Below are 17,348 nucleotides of genomic sequence, written 5' to 3'. Positions count from 1 at the left end.
AATGAATTATCAATGGAAAATAAAGAATTGAAAGTACAGCCACATGGAGAGACCAGTCCAAGTAGCCATCCTATATAGATTCTTCCCCCAACCTTGCATTTATCATGGGGTCTTAGTTCCCTAGAAACCAGGGATCGAACCTGTGACTCCTGCATTGGAAGTGTGGAGTCTTAACTGTTGGATTGCTAGGGAAGTCACATTCTGTAGAATTTTGACCATAATATTATTAACTATGACTTGCCTCCCCCGGGGAAGTTTCCATAGCTTCATTCTGTAGCAAAACTTATTTGATAGCATTACCCTTTTATCTCACAAGTTTTTATCCTTAATGGTTCATTGAAATTCTGTAGCATAGAAAATTCAAAGTTTTAAAAATAGATTTCCTTGATACAAAATCCATGAAAGTATTATGGCAAAAAGAAAAAAAAAAAAAGCAACTGGGAAACTTATAATCACATGAGCAATGGAGGAGGAAAATGTAAAGAAAAAAGATGAGGTAAACACTTGGGTACGGGGTGGGAAGCAGCTACTTTGCTAAGTTCTAAATTGATATCACTCAACATTAACATATTTACATTTAATAATTTATAGTTATTGTGGATTTATCATTATGGTGATTTCTAAAAAAAATAGTTATTTTATAATAGTAAAGTTGAGTTAGATACAGGAGTTACCAAATTTAATTTTGAGACTGTAATTTTTGCTTAAAAGAGATTCTGGTTTGCTATGGAATTTGGACAAGAGTCTGATCTTACTTTATTATAATTTTTTTGGCAGGATGTTTTAAATAAATTAAGGGCATTACATCCTTTACCAGGCTTGATCTTAGAGTGGAGAAGAATCACTAATGCTATTACCAAAGTGGTCTTTCCCCTGCAGCGGGAAAAACGTCTGAATCCTTTTCTTGGAATGGAAAGAATCTATCCTGTATCACAATCACACACTGCTACAGGTAATGAGAAATCTTAATGTGGATAATATCCAGGTTTGCGAAAAATATTCTTATGTAATATTTGCTTATGATGACCAAGGAATTCAAGTGTTCATCATTGGATTCAGTGAAGTTTTATAAACATGAAAGACATGTGATTGCTAAGTCGCTTTAGTCGTGTCTGACTCCTTGTGATTCTGTGGCCTGCGGCCTGCCAGGCTCCTCTGTTCATTGAATTTTCCAGGCAAGAACACTGGAGTGGGTTGCCATTTCCTCCTCCAGGGCCTCTTCCCAACCCAGGGTTTGCACCCATGTCTCCTGCATTGGCAGGCGGGTCCTTTGCCACTTGTGCCACCTAGGAAGCCCAGTACTGCATCCAAAGCATGGATGGATATTACCTAGATAAAGAGATGAAATTTAGTCTAAAGATATAGTTCCTTCTTTCAAGTACTCTATAGAATAATTTGGATGTCTGAGATTGGATGTGAATATACCCAGGAATTAAATCTTTATTTGAATTAATGATCTTATCTGACTTTAGTCCCAGCCCTCTCCTGAATCGCCTAGGAATCTCTCCAGGTTGAATCTATGTAGGGCTGTGTGGCATCTGTATAATAAGGAGTGTCTTATTTTATTCAATCAAGAGAAGAAAGCGGTAGAGTCCATTGTGTGTCTCTCTTGGGATAAGTATGCATGTAATCTCATGAAGGAAAAAAACATTCTTTTTCTAGGTAGTGTACTACTCTACATATTTGCCAAAATGCAATGTGCAGTAGAAGAAAGGGCAGCATTATCTCCTTCATAGAGGAGGCATTTTAGTTTGGTGGTGTGGAATGTGGGCTTTGATACCACATTTTCACAAGGTTTGAATCTTGGTGCTTTGAATCTTTAGTCAAGGTACTTAACCTCTCAGTGCCTAAGTTTCCTCATGTATGAAACAAAATAACGAGAGTCCTACCTCACTGGGTAATCCTGAGGATTAAATAGGCCAGTATATGTAAAGTGTTTAGAATAGTGCAGGGTACATTATCAGTTGTTGTTATTGAGACTAAGGGCACCATCAGGAGCTGCTTTTCTCTCTGCTTGCTTAGTCTCTGTTCTAAACAATTTCTCTTTCTCTTCTTCCCTATTTAGCTAACTTCTTGGTGCTTCTGCCTGTTTCTTGCACTGTTTTGAATTTCATTTTGAAACATATGCTAATGCTATAAACTTATGTAAAATAAATCCTTGTTGGTAAAGAAACAAAGTCAACCGAGAGTTTTCAAAGCAAATTTATTTGTTGCTTAGAAAGCAGAAAATCATCAATTCCTTGTTTTTCTGATTGGTTTTCATTATACTGTGCCTGCACTTAAAGAATATTTTAGAAATAGAAGCTTATGTTAGTAAAGTCTATCATTATAGAATTCATCTCCGTGAAACTGTTCATGTCTTGTAATTTATTTTTGCCATTTTATTTGTCCATCAGTTCTACCTCATTAATTCAAACACTAGACCTGAATATTAAGTATTATCATAGAAAAGAAGGCAGTGTACTTAAAAAGAATATTAAATATTATCATAGAAAAGAAGGTAGAAAGAGACTTGGATTCTTTCCTGTGCTGCTTGTTGCTGCTGCTGCTAGGACACTTCAGTCGTGTCCAACTCTGTGTGACCCCATAGACGGCTGCCCACCAGGCTCCCCTGTCCCTGGGATTCTCCAGGCAAGAACACTGGAGTGGGTTGCCATTTCCTTCGCCAATGCATGAAAGGGAAAGGGAAAGTGAAAGTGAAGTCGTGTCTGACTTGTAGCGACCCCATGGACCACAGCCTACCAGGCTCCTCTGTCCATGGGATTTTCCAGGCAAGAGTACTGGAGTGGGCTGGTGCTACTTGTTAGCTTTGTAAAATTGAATAGGCCATTTAATGCTAATAAGTATGTTAATATCTACCATTAATTGAGCACTAATTTTTGCTAAAATTAAATAACAAGGGCATAATATTAAGAGTTTATTCACTAAAACTGTATCTGAGATACTTAAAATATCTGATTCTCAAAAGAAGATGCAGTTATATACAGAAACTGGTAGAGAGTCTGTTACAATGAAGAGTATCATAAAACAGAATTTTTATCTTCTTATATGTGTATTATAAAAACAGTCGTAACAATTACCCAGATTTTTTGAACAACACTTGTGTTTTTGGAAAATTCAATAAGTAGATAAATAAAATGTAAAATATTTAGGGAAAAATAAAGCCACAAGCATTAAATCAAATTGGTTTCTGTTTCCTAGAAAATTTATTAGCCACCTGATTCTGGTTTCTAGCCATGTCAGTGCTGTCTGCCATTGATTCTCGTGGTAGGTGAGGAGGAGGAGGAAAACTGGCCAGGTGTGTCTAGAATGTCGGGCTGTGCTCGCCGTCCCTCACTGCTGCCCTGTCTCCTGCCTCAGTTAGCTCCTGGGGCCCCAGCCGTCCCTGCTCAGGACTCAGTTGCCCTTCTGCTTCAGGTCTTTCTGTGTCTTGTGCATTCCTGGCTTTTAAAGTCCTCGACAGTCATTCCTCGTAAGACCCATTTGATTTGTCTTTTACTCATGAGTGTAACTGCTAGTGTTTTATAGTGCTAACTTCTGGTACTTGTTTTACTGTGGGAATAGTATGATTTATCATATTACTTCTTATCATGGGATTGTTTCTATAGAAGTTAATACAAAACACTGTATTATAGCTGATTCATATATTCATACATTGAGATTGTTCTTTAGTTTAAAAATAATAGAGCATGGATTTTAGGATAATTCATAAATAGTATTTTTGTTAAAATAAATGTCAGATTTCCCCTCCTCCCTTACCCCTCTAATTTTTTTTTTTTTTACCCCTGTAATTTTATGTCTTCATTCTGCTTGATTTTAGGACGAATAACCTTTATAGAGCCAAATATTCAGAATGTACCGAGAGATTTTGAGATAAAAATGCCAACAGTAGTAGAGGAAAGCCCACCTTCCCAAGCTCTAGGCAAAGGCCTACTTCCTATGGGCAGGTAGACTATTTGTCTTCATTTGTGGTAATATACTTTTGGGAATATGAATGGCTCAAATGTCTTTATTTGTTTCAATATACTTTTGGGAATATGAATGGCTCAAAAACAGCCTATTGGGTAAAATAATGAAATAGTTTAATTTTCTGTTCTAGGCATACACAGTTCTATTCCGAGCACTACCCATTTCAAATCCTGAGTCTGTCTATAAAGAAACTAGTTGGCAGTAAAAAGCTGAAATCCTGGGTGCCTAATTAAATCAACCAGCACTGTATGCTTCTTTGTTAGATATTAAAGGGACAAGTTTAGCACTGTCTGAAATATCTCCCTTCCTGACATCTCCATCTGCTCAGATGAATGTGCTCAGAAAAAGCACAGATCATTTCTATTAGATACGATCTATGAGATTTATTGAGTTGAGTGAAGCAGTTTGTAGGAAAGGTTATTACAGAAATACCTTATGTCTTGTTCAATTGAATGTTTCCTGAACAAGGTCTAGTATCTTTATTAAGCTTTAAAGTGGGTTTCAAATAAGGCTTTTACATTTCTTAGAAATACTGACTTACTGAAAAGCTCAGACCCTTTTCATATGTTTGATACTACCTCATGTCCGACTGATGGATATTTTTTGCTCCAACAGAGGAGGAAAAAAGAAGGGCTGTGGCATGAATGCCAGGCACCAGGCAAAGATGGAAGAGAGAGCCTCAGACAGAGGAATGCCCATCTCGGTTAGCATGCGACATGCCTTTGTGCCTTTCACAGGTAAGGTGACTGATGATGGTTTTGAGCTTCTTATTGCTGTGGAAATGGTTTTCAAAGCACTGATAAAACAAATTATGAATAAGACTCAGAAGAATGCATTGTTTCCTCCTTGTTTCCTCTCTTTGGTGGAGCCTATTTTTCCCTTTTGTATTGCCAGATTTGTAACAGTCACTCATAATTGTCTTCATGATCTGCTCTGTGGGAAACTTCTGGGGCATTTGCTCAGCATCCTACTGAAATCATGTTATCCTCAGTCTCTGTCAACCTTTTTGTAGAATCCAATGAATTTTGTTAGTCCTCATCCTCTTCGACTTCTCTACAGCATTTGTCATTCTGTGAACCCTCTGTTTCAGTTTTTCTCCTCCCTTGACTTCTAAAGGCACTTTTTTTGTTTGTTCCTTTTTAACTTGTTTTGCTCTTTTGTTTCTTCTGCAGTTCTCCCCACTGCTGCTTCCTGTTGCATGGGGTAGCCCTCAAGGCTTGTCTGACTTCTCCTCAGCACTCATCATCAAAACCTTTTTAAGTCATGATCTAACTCCCAAAGCATCAGCCCTATTAGTACACATATTTGCTCTTTTATCTTTTGCCATCTGGCAGGTCTGGGTGAGTGCAGTTAACCACCTGAATTTATTTAGTTCTGTCAGAAGTTTATATTCTAAGGGTAAAATCATGTCTATGATAGTTTTATTGCCATTGGACAGTTTTCAGTTTTGCTTTTTAAGTATGAATTACCAGCATTTTACCATTGTAACTGTGTTAAAGTTTTCAGTTCTGTGGTATTAAGAACATTCATGTTGTGGTGCAACCATTACCACCATTCATCTCTAGCACTATTCATTTTCCCCAACTGAAACTCTGTACCCATTAAATATAACTCTGCCCCCTAACTACCCACAGCCCATGGCAACCACCATTCTATCTAGAATTTGACCATTCTCTATACTTCATATAATGAAATCATATAATATTTGTACTTTTGTGCCAGGCTTATTTCACTTAGTATGTCTTCAAGGTTTATTCATGTTATAGCATTTGTGTCAGAATTTTCTTTTTTAAGGCTGAATAATATTTCATGGTATGTATTTATTCTTACTTAGGTAATAAGATTGTGTTTAACACAACAATACTTTATACTGCTTTTGTTTAAAATTTAAAAATTAAGGTTATTTAAATGTATATGGATTTAACCTGAAAATCTCTGCCAGTTGAATACAATGTTTAGTTAACTATCTAGAGTAAGTATTGATGTATAGTTGGATTTAGGTCTATTGTCTTGTCATTTGTATTTTGTTCTATCTGTTCTTTATTCTTTTTTAAAAACTATAAATGAATTTTTATTATTGTTTTATTTCTATCTTTTAAATTCTGTATCTTAGATATTTTGGAGTTTACAATATGCATCACATCACAGACTAGCTTCAAATAATTTTATACCGCTTCATCCATAATTTACATTATGGATGTTTTTTCCATTTCGCTTTTCTAGTAATAGGTTTAGCTCCTATGACTATTATAAACTTGCTGTGTAGTTACTTTGGGGGGGCACAGTTACCATTTACTTTCCAGTAACAATATATGAATGTTTCTTTCTCCACAGCCTTGCCACAGAATGTGCTGTCCAACCTCTGGATTTTTGCAATATAAGTAGAAGAAGATTGCTTCTTACTATAGATTTAATTTGCATTTCTTTTATTGTCAATGAAGTTAAGCATTCTTTAATATGTTTAAGGTTCTTTTGTTTTTATTTCTGTGAACTGCTCATTTATATTTTGTTCTTGATTGCACCTCATTTTTGTAATATAGCAGTGAGTCCTTTGTGGTATCAGTTGCAAATATTTTTCTAATTTTTCTTTAACCTGGCTTTTATTTATTTTGTTTTTTCCATAGATAAATTTCTAGTCCATACATAAATTATTTGAATCCCCTTAATAACTCTTCTGAACATACAGACCACCTGACTTGTTTTTTGTTGAACGACTTTATTTTTAAAGCAAAGTACACATTTCTTTCCTGCTCCCTTAAGATGCACACACATTAGGAACTAGTTTCTTTATTCAGTCATTCATTCATTCAATTAACATCCATTTGTTCTGACCTGTTAGGTACCAGGAACTGTGTATTTCTATAGAATGCAAAGGAAGATTAAGTATCCTGTCCCTAGTGGCTAAGTGTTGTGTGGGAGAGGCATGAAAGAACCTCTCTGACATTTATATTATGTCAGTGTTATAGGAACACTGAGGAAAGCACTACCATAATGGTTGAGGGGCAGAAGTCAAAGGTGGCTTTATATACATTACATACCTTTGAAAGCTAAGCAGAAAAAATTTTTACATGTTACAGAACTGAACTGAGTCAAGAGTAAGATTTTAGCTTTTGGATGCATGATCTCAAGGTTCTTTGTTGGAACTGAATTTCTGTCATCCTGCTCAGTATTTGGTTTTGTCTTTGTGCCAACTTTTCTAAAATCATTTGTTTCAGGTGGTTTAATATTAGCTGCTGATTACTCTCAACTTGAGCTGAGGATCTTGGCTCATTTATCCCACGATCATCGTCTCATTCAAGTGCTAAACACTGGAGCTGATGTTTTCAAGAGTATTGCAGCTGAATGGAAGATGATTGAGCTAGAGTCTGTTGGGGATAATCTGAGGCAACAAGCAAAGCAGGTAATCTTTAGTGAACATACTTAACACAAATGGAGAGGGTTTTACTGATGCAGAAAATTTTTTTAACTGCCTCAGTCATTTGCATTTGAGAAGTTGATTTCTCCCTGTTTGGATTTTTCATGACATTCATCTGAGCCTGTCTCACGATATCCATATATTCCTTTGTAGAGTCAATGTAAAGAATCCAATAGACTTAGTCTGAAGCTACTTAGTATTGGGAGAGCCATATGCATTAGTGATATTATGGTGGTGGTGACGGTAGATACTGTGTGTGTGTGTGTGTGTGTGTGTGTGTTTCAAATCTCTAGCCTGTAAGCATACATATATTTGTCTTTCTGCATTCACACACTTTGAGCCATGGTGCTTTTTATAGAAAGGTGCTCTCTGAATGTTTTTTGAAAATATATATATTACTGAACTGTGGATTATAGTCAATAACTATTAGCTTTTTAGTATTTTGAGACCATTGGTGGTTGGCTGATCTGCTTGTGAAATTTCATACTGCCCTTAGACCTTTCAGATAAGCCCATATTAGTTCCTGCTTCTGTTTGACTGTCAGGAACAGGGAAATGAAAGGCCACATTCACACCATTTCCTAGCCTGAATTAACACCGATACTGCCTTACCATGTGACCTGTGGGAACTCTGATGGCCTTTTCAAGAGAGCAGAGTTGTTGGCTGGGGTAAAGGCATACCACTTTCACCTCTAAGATCCTGCTTTACTAGTTTGACATTTACTCTTCTCATTATTCACAGCTGTGATTCTTGATGGGCTCTTTAGGTATGAAACACTTCTCACCACTGCCTGTTTAACACCAAACTTGTTTATTCCACTATTTAGAAAGCCAGCTTTGTTCTCTCTAATCTTTTCGAGGGTTCTGCATTTAGCAAGAATCAAACTGGGTTAAACAGGTAACATTCCAACATTTAATGCTCATAATAAATTCATGAAACAGGTATTATAATTATTCCCACTTTATATTGGAGGAAATCAAGGCATTGAATGCTATTAATAGTATAGAAAAGAGAAGGGGAGGAGTTGAAGTAAAGACCATTATCTTACAAATATCCCCTGGAATAGCCAACCTCAAGGAGTTCAGTTTAGTTCAGTCACTCAGTCATGTCCAACTCTGCGACTCCATGGACTGCAGCACTCCAGGCTTCCCTGTCCATCACCAACTCCCGGAGCTAACTCAGACTCATGTCCATTGAGTTAGTGATGCCATCCAACTGTCTCATCCTCTGTCATCCCTTCTTCTCCCGCCTTCAATCTTTCCCAGCATCGGGGTCTTTTCCAATGAATCAGTTCTTCGCATAAGGTGGCCAGAGTATTGGAGTTTCAGCTTCAGCATCTGTCCTTCCAATGAATATTCAGGACTGATTTCCTTTAGGATTGACTGGTTGGATCTCCTTGCAGTCCAGGGACTCTCAGGAGTCTTCTCCAGCACCACAGGTCATGAAGATCTTTTTTGTATAGTTCTTCTGTGTATTCTTGCCACCTCTTCTTAATATCTTCTACTTCTGTTAGGAGAATACTATTTCTGTCCTTCATTGTGTCCATTTTTGCATGAAAAGTTCCCTTGGTATCTCTAATTTCTTGAATAGATCTCTAGTCTTTCCCATTCTATTGTTTTCCTCTAAATGGCTACTCTATTTCTTTGCACTGATCACTGAGGAGGGCTTTCTTATCTCTCCCTGCTATTCTTTGGAACTCTGCATTCAAATGAGTATATCTTTCCTTTTCTTCTTTGCCTTTCACTTCTCTTCTTTTCATAGCTATTTGTAAGGCCTCCTCAGACAACCATTTTGCCTTTTTGCATTTCTTTTTCTTAGGGATGGTCCTGATGCCTCCTGTACAATGTCATGAACCTCCATCTATAGTTCTTCAGGCACTCTATCAGGTCTAATCCCTTGAATCTATCTGTCACTTCCACTGTATAGTCATAAGGGATTTGATTTAGGGCATACCTGAATGATCTAGTGGTTTTCCATACTTTCTTCAATGTAAGTCTGAATTTGGCAATAAGGAGCTCATGATCTGAGCCACAGTCAGCTTCCAGTCTTGTTTTTGCTGACTGTATAGAGCTTCTCCATCTTTGACAGCAAAGAATATAATCAGTCTGATGGTATTGACCATCTGGTGATGTCCATGTGTAGAGTCTTCTCTTGTGTTGTTGGAAGAGGGTGTTTGCTATGACCAGTGCGTTCTCTTCTCAAACGTCTGTTAGCCTTTGACCTGCTTCATTCTGTACTCCAAGGCCAAATTTGCCCATTACTCCAGGTATTTCTTGACTTCCTACTTTTGCATTCTAGTCCCCTATAATGAAAAGGACATCTTTTTTGGGTGTTAGTTCTAGAAGGTCTTGTAGGTCTTCATAGAACTGTTCAACATCAGCTTCTTCAGCATTACTGGTCAGGGCATAGACTTGGATAACTGTGATATTGAATGGTTTACCTTGGAAACAAACAGGTCATTCTGTTGTTTTTGAGATTACATCCATGTACTGCATTTTGGACTCTTTTGTTGACTATGATGGCCACTCCATTTCTTCTAAGGGATTCTTGCCCACAGTACTAGATGTAATGGTCATCTGAGTTAAAGTCACCCATACAAGTCCGTTTTAGTTCACTGATTCCTAAAATGTCGATGTTCACTCTTTCCATCTCCCGTTTGATCACTTCCAATTTACCTTGATTCATGGACCTGACATTTCAGGTTCCTATGCAGTATTGCTCTTTACAACATCAGACTTTACTTCCATCACCAGTCACATCCACAATTGGAAGTTGTTTTTGCTTTGGCTCCATCACTTCATTCTTTCTGGAGTTATGCTATTAATAGTAGTTTGCTTAACATCATGGCTGTCAGTGGTAGAGCTAGGATAAGTTCAGAAAACCAGAACTTAGACATTCTGACTCTACTATCTAAACATGCATACACTGATGCTAAATAGCTGCCTGTATTTAGTAAGTTCTTGCATGATTTAATAGTTATTTATCCTATATCATTTTTTTTTTCTTGAATCACCACGCACTCAACCATCTCAGCATTGCCAAGGTTGTCAGCTAAGCGATATCTGAGTTACAATGTGTAAAAAGACTAAAAAGAAAACAGGAGGGAATAAAACCATTCTAAATGTGATGTTTAAAAAAAAAAAGTACTTTGAAATTTTGATAATCCTTTTTTTTTTTTGCAATTTTTCTTTTTAACTTTTATTTAACAATATTTATATAGAACTTGCTTTGTGTCAGATGGTGTCCTAAACATATGTATATAATAACTCATCTCATCTTAACACCCTGGAGGAGGGCACAGCAACCCACTCCAGTATTTTTCCCTGGAGAATCCCACGGACAGAGGGACCTGGTGGGCTATAGTCTATAGCATTGCAGAGTCGGACACAACTGAAGCTACTTAGCACAATCCTAACAATCTCCTGATGTAGTTATTACTATTGGCAACTAAAAACAGGTGCACAACTTGGAGAGTTGTGAGTTAAGATTTATTTGGGGCAAAATGAGGACTGCCACCTAGGAGGCAGCACCTCAGATAGCTCTGAGAGACTGCTTCAAATAGGTAGTGGGAGGAATGTCAATATGTAAGTTTTTGGTGAAGGTGGAGTTCAATACCATTAAGTGCTCATTTTACAAAAGGTTTTTTGCTAATTACTAGGATATGATTCACCATGAAGGGATTTAGTCCTTTTCTAGGTATGAGGAGATGCAAGGATTGAGATCATAAAATCTGTTCCTAAAAACATCTAACTATCTAAATACCTGTCCTACCAGATTTGCTGGAACACAGAATGCCTCTCTCCACCTTGAAGTCTCTCAAGGGATGTTGACAGCTGTAGCAACACAGGCTTTAATTTCTGTAGGGGCAGGTGGGAAACACCCTTGTTCAGTTGTTGGTAATGTGCTTGGCAAGTACCAATTTGTAGTTGACACTATCCTCATTCTATAGTTGAAATGGAGATACAAGGTAGCTTGTGCAAGGCCTCTTTTAAACAGTGGAACTAGGATTTGAACCCAGGCAATACATACTATTAAATTAGTTTGCTTTTTGACCTATTTGGACCATTTTCCTACACTACTCTCAAAATTTTCTCAAGAGTTTGTGTTTAACCCAAATGAATTCTGCAATTGTGGGATTTCAGGTGGCTATGAGATGAAGAGGATATTTATTTCCAAAGACATCCTCCGTGTTATGAACCATTGTAACCTATTCTTTCTGCTCTTAGTCCTATTCAAAGGTGAGGAGAGCAATGTTTATAATACTTCTCTTTTCTGACTTCTAGGCATTTCTTTAAGCAGAAGGTTTTTGTTTTTTGTTTTTTGAGGCAAGGGATATGATTTTATTCAGAAAGCTGGTTGACCTAGAAAATGGCAGACTAATGTCTCAAAATAACCATCTTGTGGGGGTCCAGATCCCAGGTTCTTTTATAGAACATAGAAGGGGAGGAGTTGAAATAAAGACCATTATTTTGCAAATATCCCCTGGAATGGCCAGCTTTAAGGAGGGAATGTATTAATATCTTCAAGCAGAGCAACAAGGTTCCCTGAGGCAGGCCTTTAGGGAGGGGATGTATTAATCTCTTCAGGCAGAGGGACAGGTCCCTGCAAGTCATTATGTGATTATAATAACAAAAGTAATGAAAAACAAAGGGTAAAGTCAAATAAACAGATCCATCATGGAATCAGAATTGTCTCTTTCCTCCAACAGTGCATGTCTTCTTCCCCATTGTATTGGTGTCAGAAAAAGCCTTGAGGGAAGCCAGTAGTAGTAGTAGTGTTAGTTGACCCCATGGACTGTAGCCCACTAGGCTCCTGTGTCCATGAAATTCTCCAGGCAAGAATACCAAAGTGGGTTGCCAGTCCCTTCTCCATATGCAGCAGTTAATGAAGTATTATGAGGATTTGGAAGCTGCCTTGAAGACTTCTGGATAAATGACAGCCAAAAATAAATCTTCCCTTTTAAATCACTAACATTGTTTTTTTAACACACACACACACACACACACACACACACACACACACTCTACTCATTCTTTTCTTCCTCTACCACCTCAAAAAGTATTGCTAAAAGGCAGAAGAGGCTTCACTTTATATCAGCTTCTATGTATCTAACCCATCAAAGCAAATCTAGTCATTCCTTTGACTTACTATGAAAAATTTACCAAATTTCTATCCTAATGAACTTATTAGGTTTGCATTTTATGTGGTCTTGAACTGTAATTTATGTACTAAGTATGATGAGTTCCTTTCAGATTTGCTATGGAATCATTTATGGAATGGGAGCTAAGTCTTTGGGAGAGCAGATGGGTATTAAAGAAAATGATGCTGCTTGCTACATTGACTCCTTCAAATCCAGATACACCGGTAAGGAAGTACTGAGTGTTAATTATCTTCTAGATACTATTCTTCTCAACTCTGTTTCCATATTATATTTTTAAAAACGTGTGTTACAGAATTTTCTATTGACAGAAGTTTTCATCAAGCATTATTAATTAAATATCAGTAACTTTATCATTATTTACAAAATGTACTTTTTTCATAAAAGTAGAGACAGAAATGGAATAGCAAAATGAAGTTGATATATATACTACTGTGTCACTGTGGAAATCTTTTAAGTCTAGGAATTGTCCTATGCTTTAGGATCTTCCCTGTAGCTCAGATGGTAAAGAATCTGCCTGTAATGCAGGAGACCTGGGTTTGAGCCCTGGGTTGGGAAGATCCTCTGGAGAAGGGAATGGCAATCCACTCCAGTATTCTTACCTGGAGAATCCCATGGACAGAGGAGCCTGGCTGGCCACAGTCCATGGGGTTGCAAAGAGTTGGACACAACTGAGTGACTGACACTACTACTACTACTGAAATAGTAAACCATTGATTAAATATACCATAAACTAAGACAGAACAATTGCTTTTATAGAGCAGTTTGAATATCATCATTTTAAATTCTTTCTTCTTTTAGCAGTATATTGAGGTAATTTGTATACAGTAAAATTCACCTTTGAATTTTGAGTTCTATGAATTTTGATAGATGCTCACAGTCATGTAATCTATGCTACAACTAAGATACAGAGTCATTCCCCCATCATCTCAAAAAGCTCTTTTATGTCCCTTTGTAATCAACTCTGTCCCCAATCCCCAAAAAGAAGCCTTATTCACTTGACATTATCTTGTACATAGAAAATCATGTGAATTCTACAAAAGCAACTACTAGAACAAATAACTAAGTTTAGCACAGGTTCCCACCATATAAGGTCAGTTTGTAAAAGTCAGTTATTTTTATATACTATCAATAAACAGTGAATGAAGTAAAAATAAAACCATTTACAGTAACATCAAAAACATGAAATACTTAGGATAAATTTAATAGAGTATGTACAAGACTTTATTGAGAACCCAAAAGCAATCCTTTGGGGTTTGTGAGAAATTGAAGAATACTTAAGTAAATGTGAGGTTCACCATGTTATTTTACTAGAAGGCACCATATTATTATGATGACAGTTCTCTGTAAATTCTTGTATAGATTCAGTGCATTTCCAGTCAAAATATCATTAGACTTTTGTGTTGAATTTGACAGGCTGATTCTAAACTTATGTGGAAATCCAGAGAGTCTGGAATAACTAGAATAATTTTGGCAGGGAAAGGTACAGTGTTGAGTACTTACTCTCCTTGGTTTCAAAATTTATTTAAAACTACAGTAATCAAGAATAGGCATAAGGGTAGTTTTAGTGAACAATGAAACACGAGAGTATCCAGAAATGTGTCTGTATGTACATGGTGAATTGCTTTTCAGCAGCGTTGCTGTGGTGATTCAATGGAGGAAAGATGGTCTTGTCAGCCAAGTGCTAGAACAGCTGGATACCAGTATGGAAAAAAGATGAACTTCTGCTTTTATCTCATAATGAATTCAAAGATTAACTTGATATGAAACATTAACTTGAAAGTAAAAACTAGAACTATCAATCTTCCAGAAGAAAAGGGAGAGGAGCTTTGTGGACACTGAGGTACACCAGTTTTTTAGCTAATGATAATACTGAATTAACCATAAAAAATAAATAACGGATAAAAGGTACCATTAAGAAAATACAAGGCAAGTGATGGACTGAGAGGAAATGTTTACAGTTCCTATTATCTATCAAAGGACTTGTGTCTGGAATATATAAAGAAGTCTGACAACTCAGTACTAAGAACCGTAAATACTGCAATAAAATAAAGTTTGAAAGATTTGAACATACACTTCACAAAAGAAAATATTTGAATAACTACATCAAGTGTTATCATCATTAGTCCTCAGGGAAAAGCAAATTAAAACCACAAAGAGATACCATTACAGAAACATTAGAATGCTAACATTTTTAAAAATTGTGTCTCTTTTACATTGCTGACTGGTTGTAAAATGGTACAACCACTTTGGAAAACAGTAAGGCTCTTTCATTTGAAGTTAAACATACCATTAACTGTATGATTCTGCAGTTCTACTATTGGATATTTTCCCAAGAAAAATGAAAACATATGTCCAAGGAAAGACTTGTATGTGAATGTTATAGCAGTTTTATTTACAACAGCCAAAGACTGGAAATGTTAGACAACAAAAATCCAAGTGAATAAATTTAAAAAAATTTTCTCAGTTTTATTGAGCTGTAATTGACACAAAGCACTTTATAAATTTAAGGTGTACAGCACAGTCATTTGATTTAAATACATCCTGAAATGATTACCACATAGATTTAGTGAGCAGCTGTCTTTTCATTTTGATACGACATTAAAGAAATAGAAAAAAAGGTTTTTTCCTTGTGGTGACAATTCTCAGAATTTGCTCTCTTAACAGTTTTCATATATAACATTCTGCAGTATTAATTAGCTTTATTGTGTTGTATATTTCATTCCAAGTATTTCTCTTATAACTGGAAGTTTGCATCTTTTGACCACCTTCACCTGTTCCTTCTCCTACTCCCCACCTCTGATAGCCACAAATCTAAATCTCTTTTTCTGTGAGTTTGTTTTTGAAATATAATTGACCTACAAACTATGTTAGTTCCTGGTGTACAGCAGTGATTTGATAGTTCTACACATTTTGAATGGTCACCATGATAATTCTAGTTGCCATCTGTCACCATGCAAAGATATTACATAGTTATTGACTGTATTCCTCACACTGTACATTTCATACTTGTGACACATGTGCCGTATAACTGAAAGTTTGTGCCTCTTAATCTCCTACACCTGTTTCTCTCGTCCCCATTCTCCCTGCCTCGGGCAACAACCTATTTGTTCTCTGTATCTGTTACTCCATTTCTCTTTATCAACTGAGTAAATTTAAAGATCAGATTGGTTTTATTCTATGATTCATAAATTGAGCAACATCCCATCTAGCAATAGAAAGGAACTGAGCTGTAAAAAAGTTTTTTCTAGGTAGAAATGGAGTAGGCAGATAAAGGAAATTATTAGCAAAGAATGTAGTATTGTTTCAGGCAAGGTCACCCTCCTAAGGCCCTGTTGGGCAGATAACTTCACTAAAGCTGACCATGTAATTCCAGATTGAATGGTTAAAGGTTTTACTCCTGGGGGTATTGAGACTGCAGTCAAGTTAGGTATTAAGTCTTGGTTTGCTGACGTAGGGTTAAGCCTAAGTGACTTCATTTTGGGCCTACTGTCTCCATTTTAACAGGACCAAATTATCTGTCAGCAGGATTATGGATAAACAAATTTTGGTATGTCTCTGTAGTGGAATGCTACTTAGCAAGAGAAGGCAGACATAAGTGAGAACATACAGTGAAATTCAATATTTATGAAATTCAAGAACATGAAAAAGATAAGATGTATTAAAGTAGGTCCATGAGTGTTTGAGGCTGATAATGGTGAGCTGGCTGTGAAGTTGGTTAAAATGTTTTGTATCTTGTAGTGGTTTTTACCAAGGTATATACATTTATTAAAGTGCTTATTGTATATACCTCAGCATTGATTGTTTTTTACAGTACTTGCAGTCTGAATATTTGAAGGCCTCCTGCAGGAGTCAGGTAAAAGAATTCATAGAGGTGCAGTCTTTTAAATCTCATCCTTTTCTTTGCTCTTTCAGCTGTATCACAGTCATTCTTCTAGAGAAGAAGATGAGAGCCTGATTGCTTTCTGAAATTTCTGTGCTAGTGGTCAGATATCATGAACAGCTTCACTTGTTGGGTTTTCTCACCTTCCTATCAGCCACAGTCTGTGCCACCTACACAACAGAAATCTTTAAAAGTGGGGTTTTAATTGGGAGGCATTAGTGTTTATTACTTAGAATGAGCAGAGCTGAGAGAAAGCAGAAATAGCACATGAGAATTAAGATAGATTGGCATTCTCTATACCTGAATGTGTTTTAAAGAGCATAGAAATAGAATATTTCAGAAGAGGAGAACTTTTCTAGCTCAGAGATGGGAGTGAGCAACGAAGAGATTGGCCACCTGGAGCAAAGAATTTGAAGACCTAAAAATGGACCTATATAGCAAAGGATGAATTCTGGCATAGGGAATAGTCTTTTAATTTTAAGAAGTTGTATGTGTTTCTAATGAAATGTTATAACTCATGCATTAGTTTCAGTTAGGTCCTGTTTGAATCGTAGCATAGATGCTAAGAAGGAGCTGTTGGAACTTATTAAGTCTGTAAAGTGAAAGTGTAAGTTGCTCAGTTGTGTTCAGCTCTTTGCAACCCCGCTCTTTGTAGCCCTCCAGGCTTCTTTGTCCATGGAATTGTCCAGGCAAGAATACTGGAGTGGGTAGCCATTCCCTTCTTCAAGGGCTCTTCCCATCCCAGGAATTGAAGTTGGGTTTCCTGCACTGCCGGCAGATTCTTTACTGTCTGAGCCACCAGGGAAACCCAAGCCTGGAAATTGTTAAGATCAAAGAGTGAAAGAGGATTAATGTGATCAAAGAACAGAACCCTGTGAAAAGTAGCATGGAATAGTCTTAAGGTCCTATAATAAAACCACCTA

At 36.8% G+C, this 17,348-nt stretch overlaps 1 protein-coding gene across 4 annotated transcripts in view; it reads left to right on the top strand.

Annotated features, from left to right (window-relative positions):
- The window catches only part of POLQ (DNA polymerase theta), a 108,077-nt gene that overhangs the window by 79,092 nt on the left and 11,637 nt on the right, over positions 1-17,348 (top strand). For 2 of the 4 annotated variants that reach the window (XM_043473090.1, XM_043473091.1), the window contains 5 exons: positions 778-952; positions 3,821-3,947; positions 4,585-4,706; positions 7,185-7,369; positions 12,637-12,748. In XM_043473090.1, coding sequence (XP_043329025.1) covers positions 778-952; positions 3,821-3,947; positions 4,585-4,706; positions 7,185-7,369; positions 12,637-12,748 — 721 coding nt within the window. The other 2 variants (XM_043473092.1, XM_043473093.1) reach the window with 2 other exon arrangements.

The sequence above is a fragment of the Cervus canadensis genome, chromosome 7 (assembly GCF_019320065.1).
Source record: "Cervus canadensis isolate Bull #8, Minnesota chromosome 7, ASM1932006v1, whole genome shotgun sequence".
Lineage (NCBI taxonomy): Eukaryota > Metazoa > Chordata > Mammalia > Artiodactyla > Cervidae > Cervus > Cervus canadensis.
This window is presented reverse-complemented; position numbering and strand designations above follow the sequence as displayed.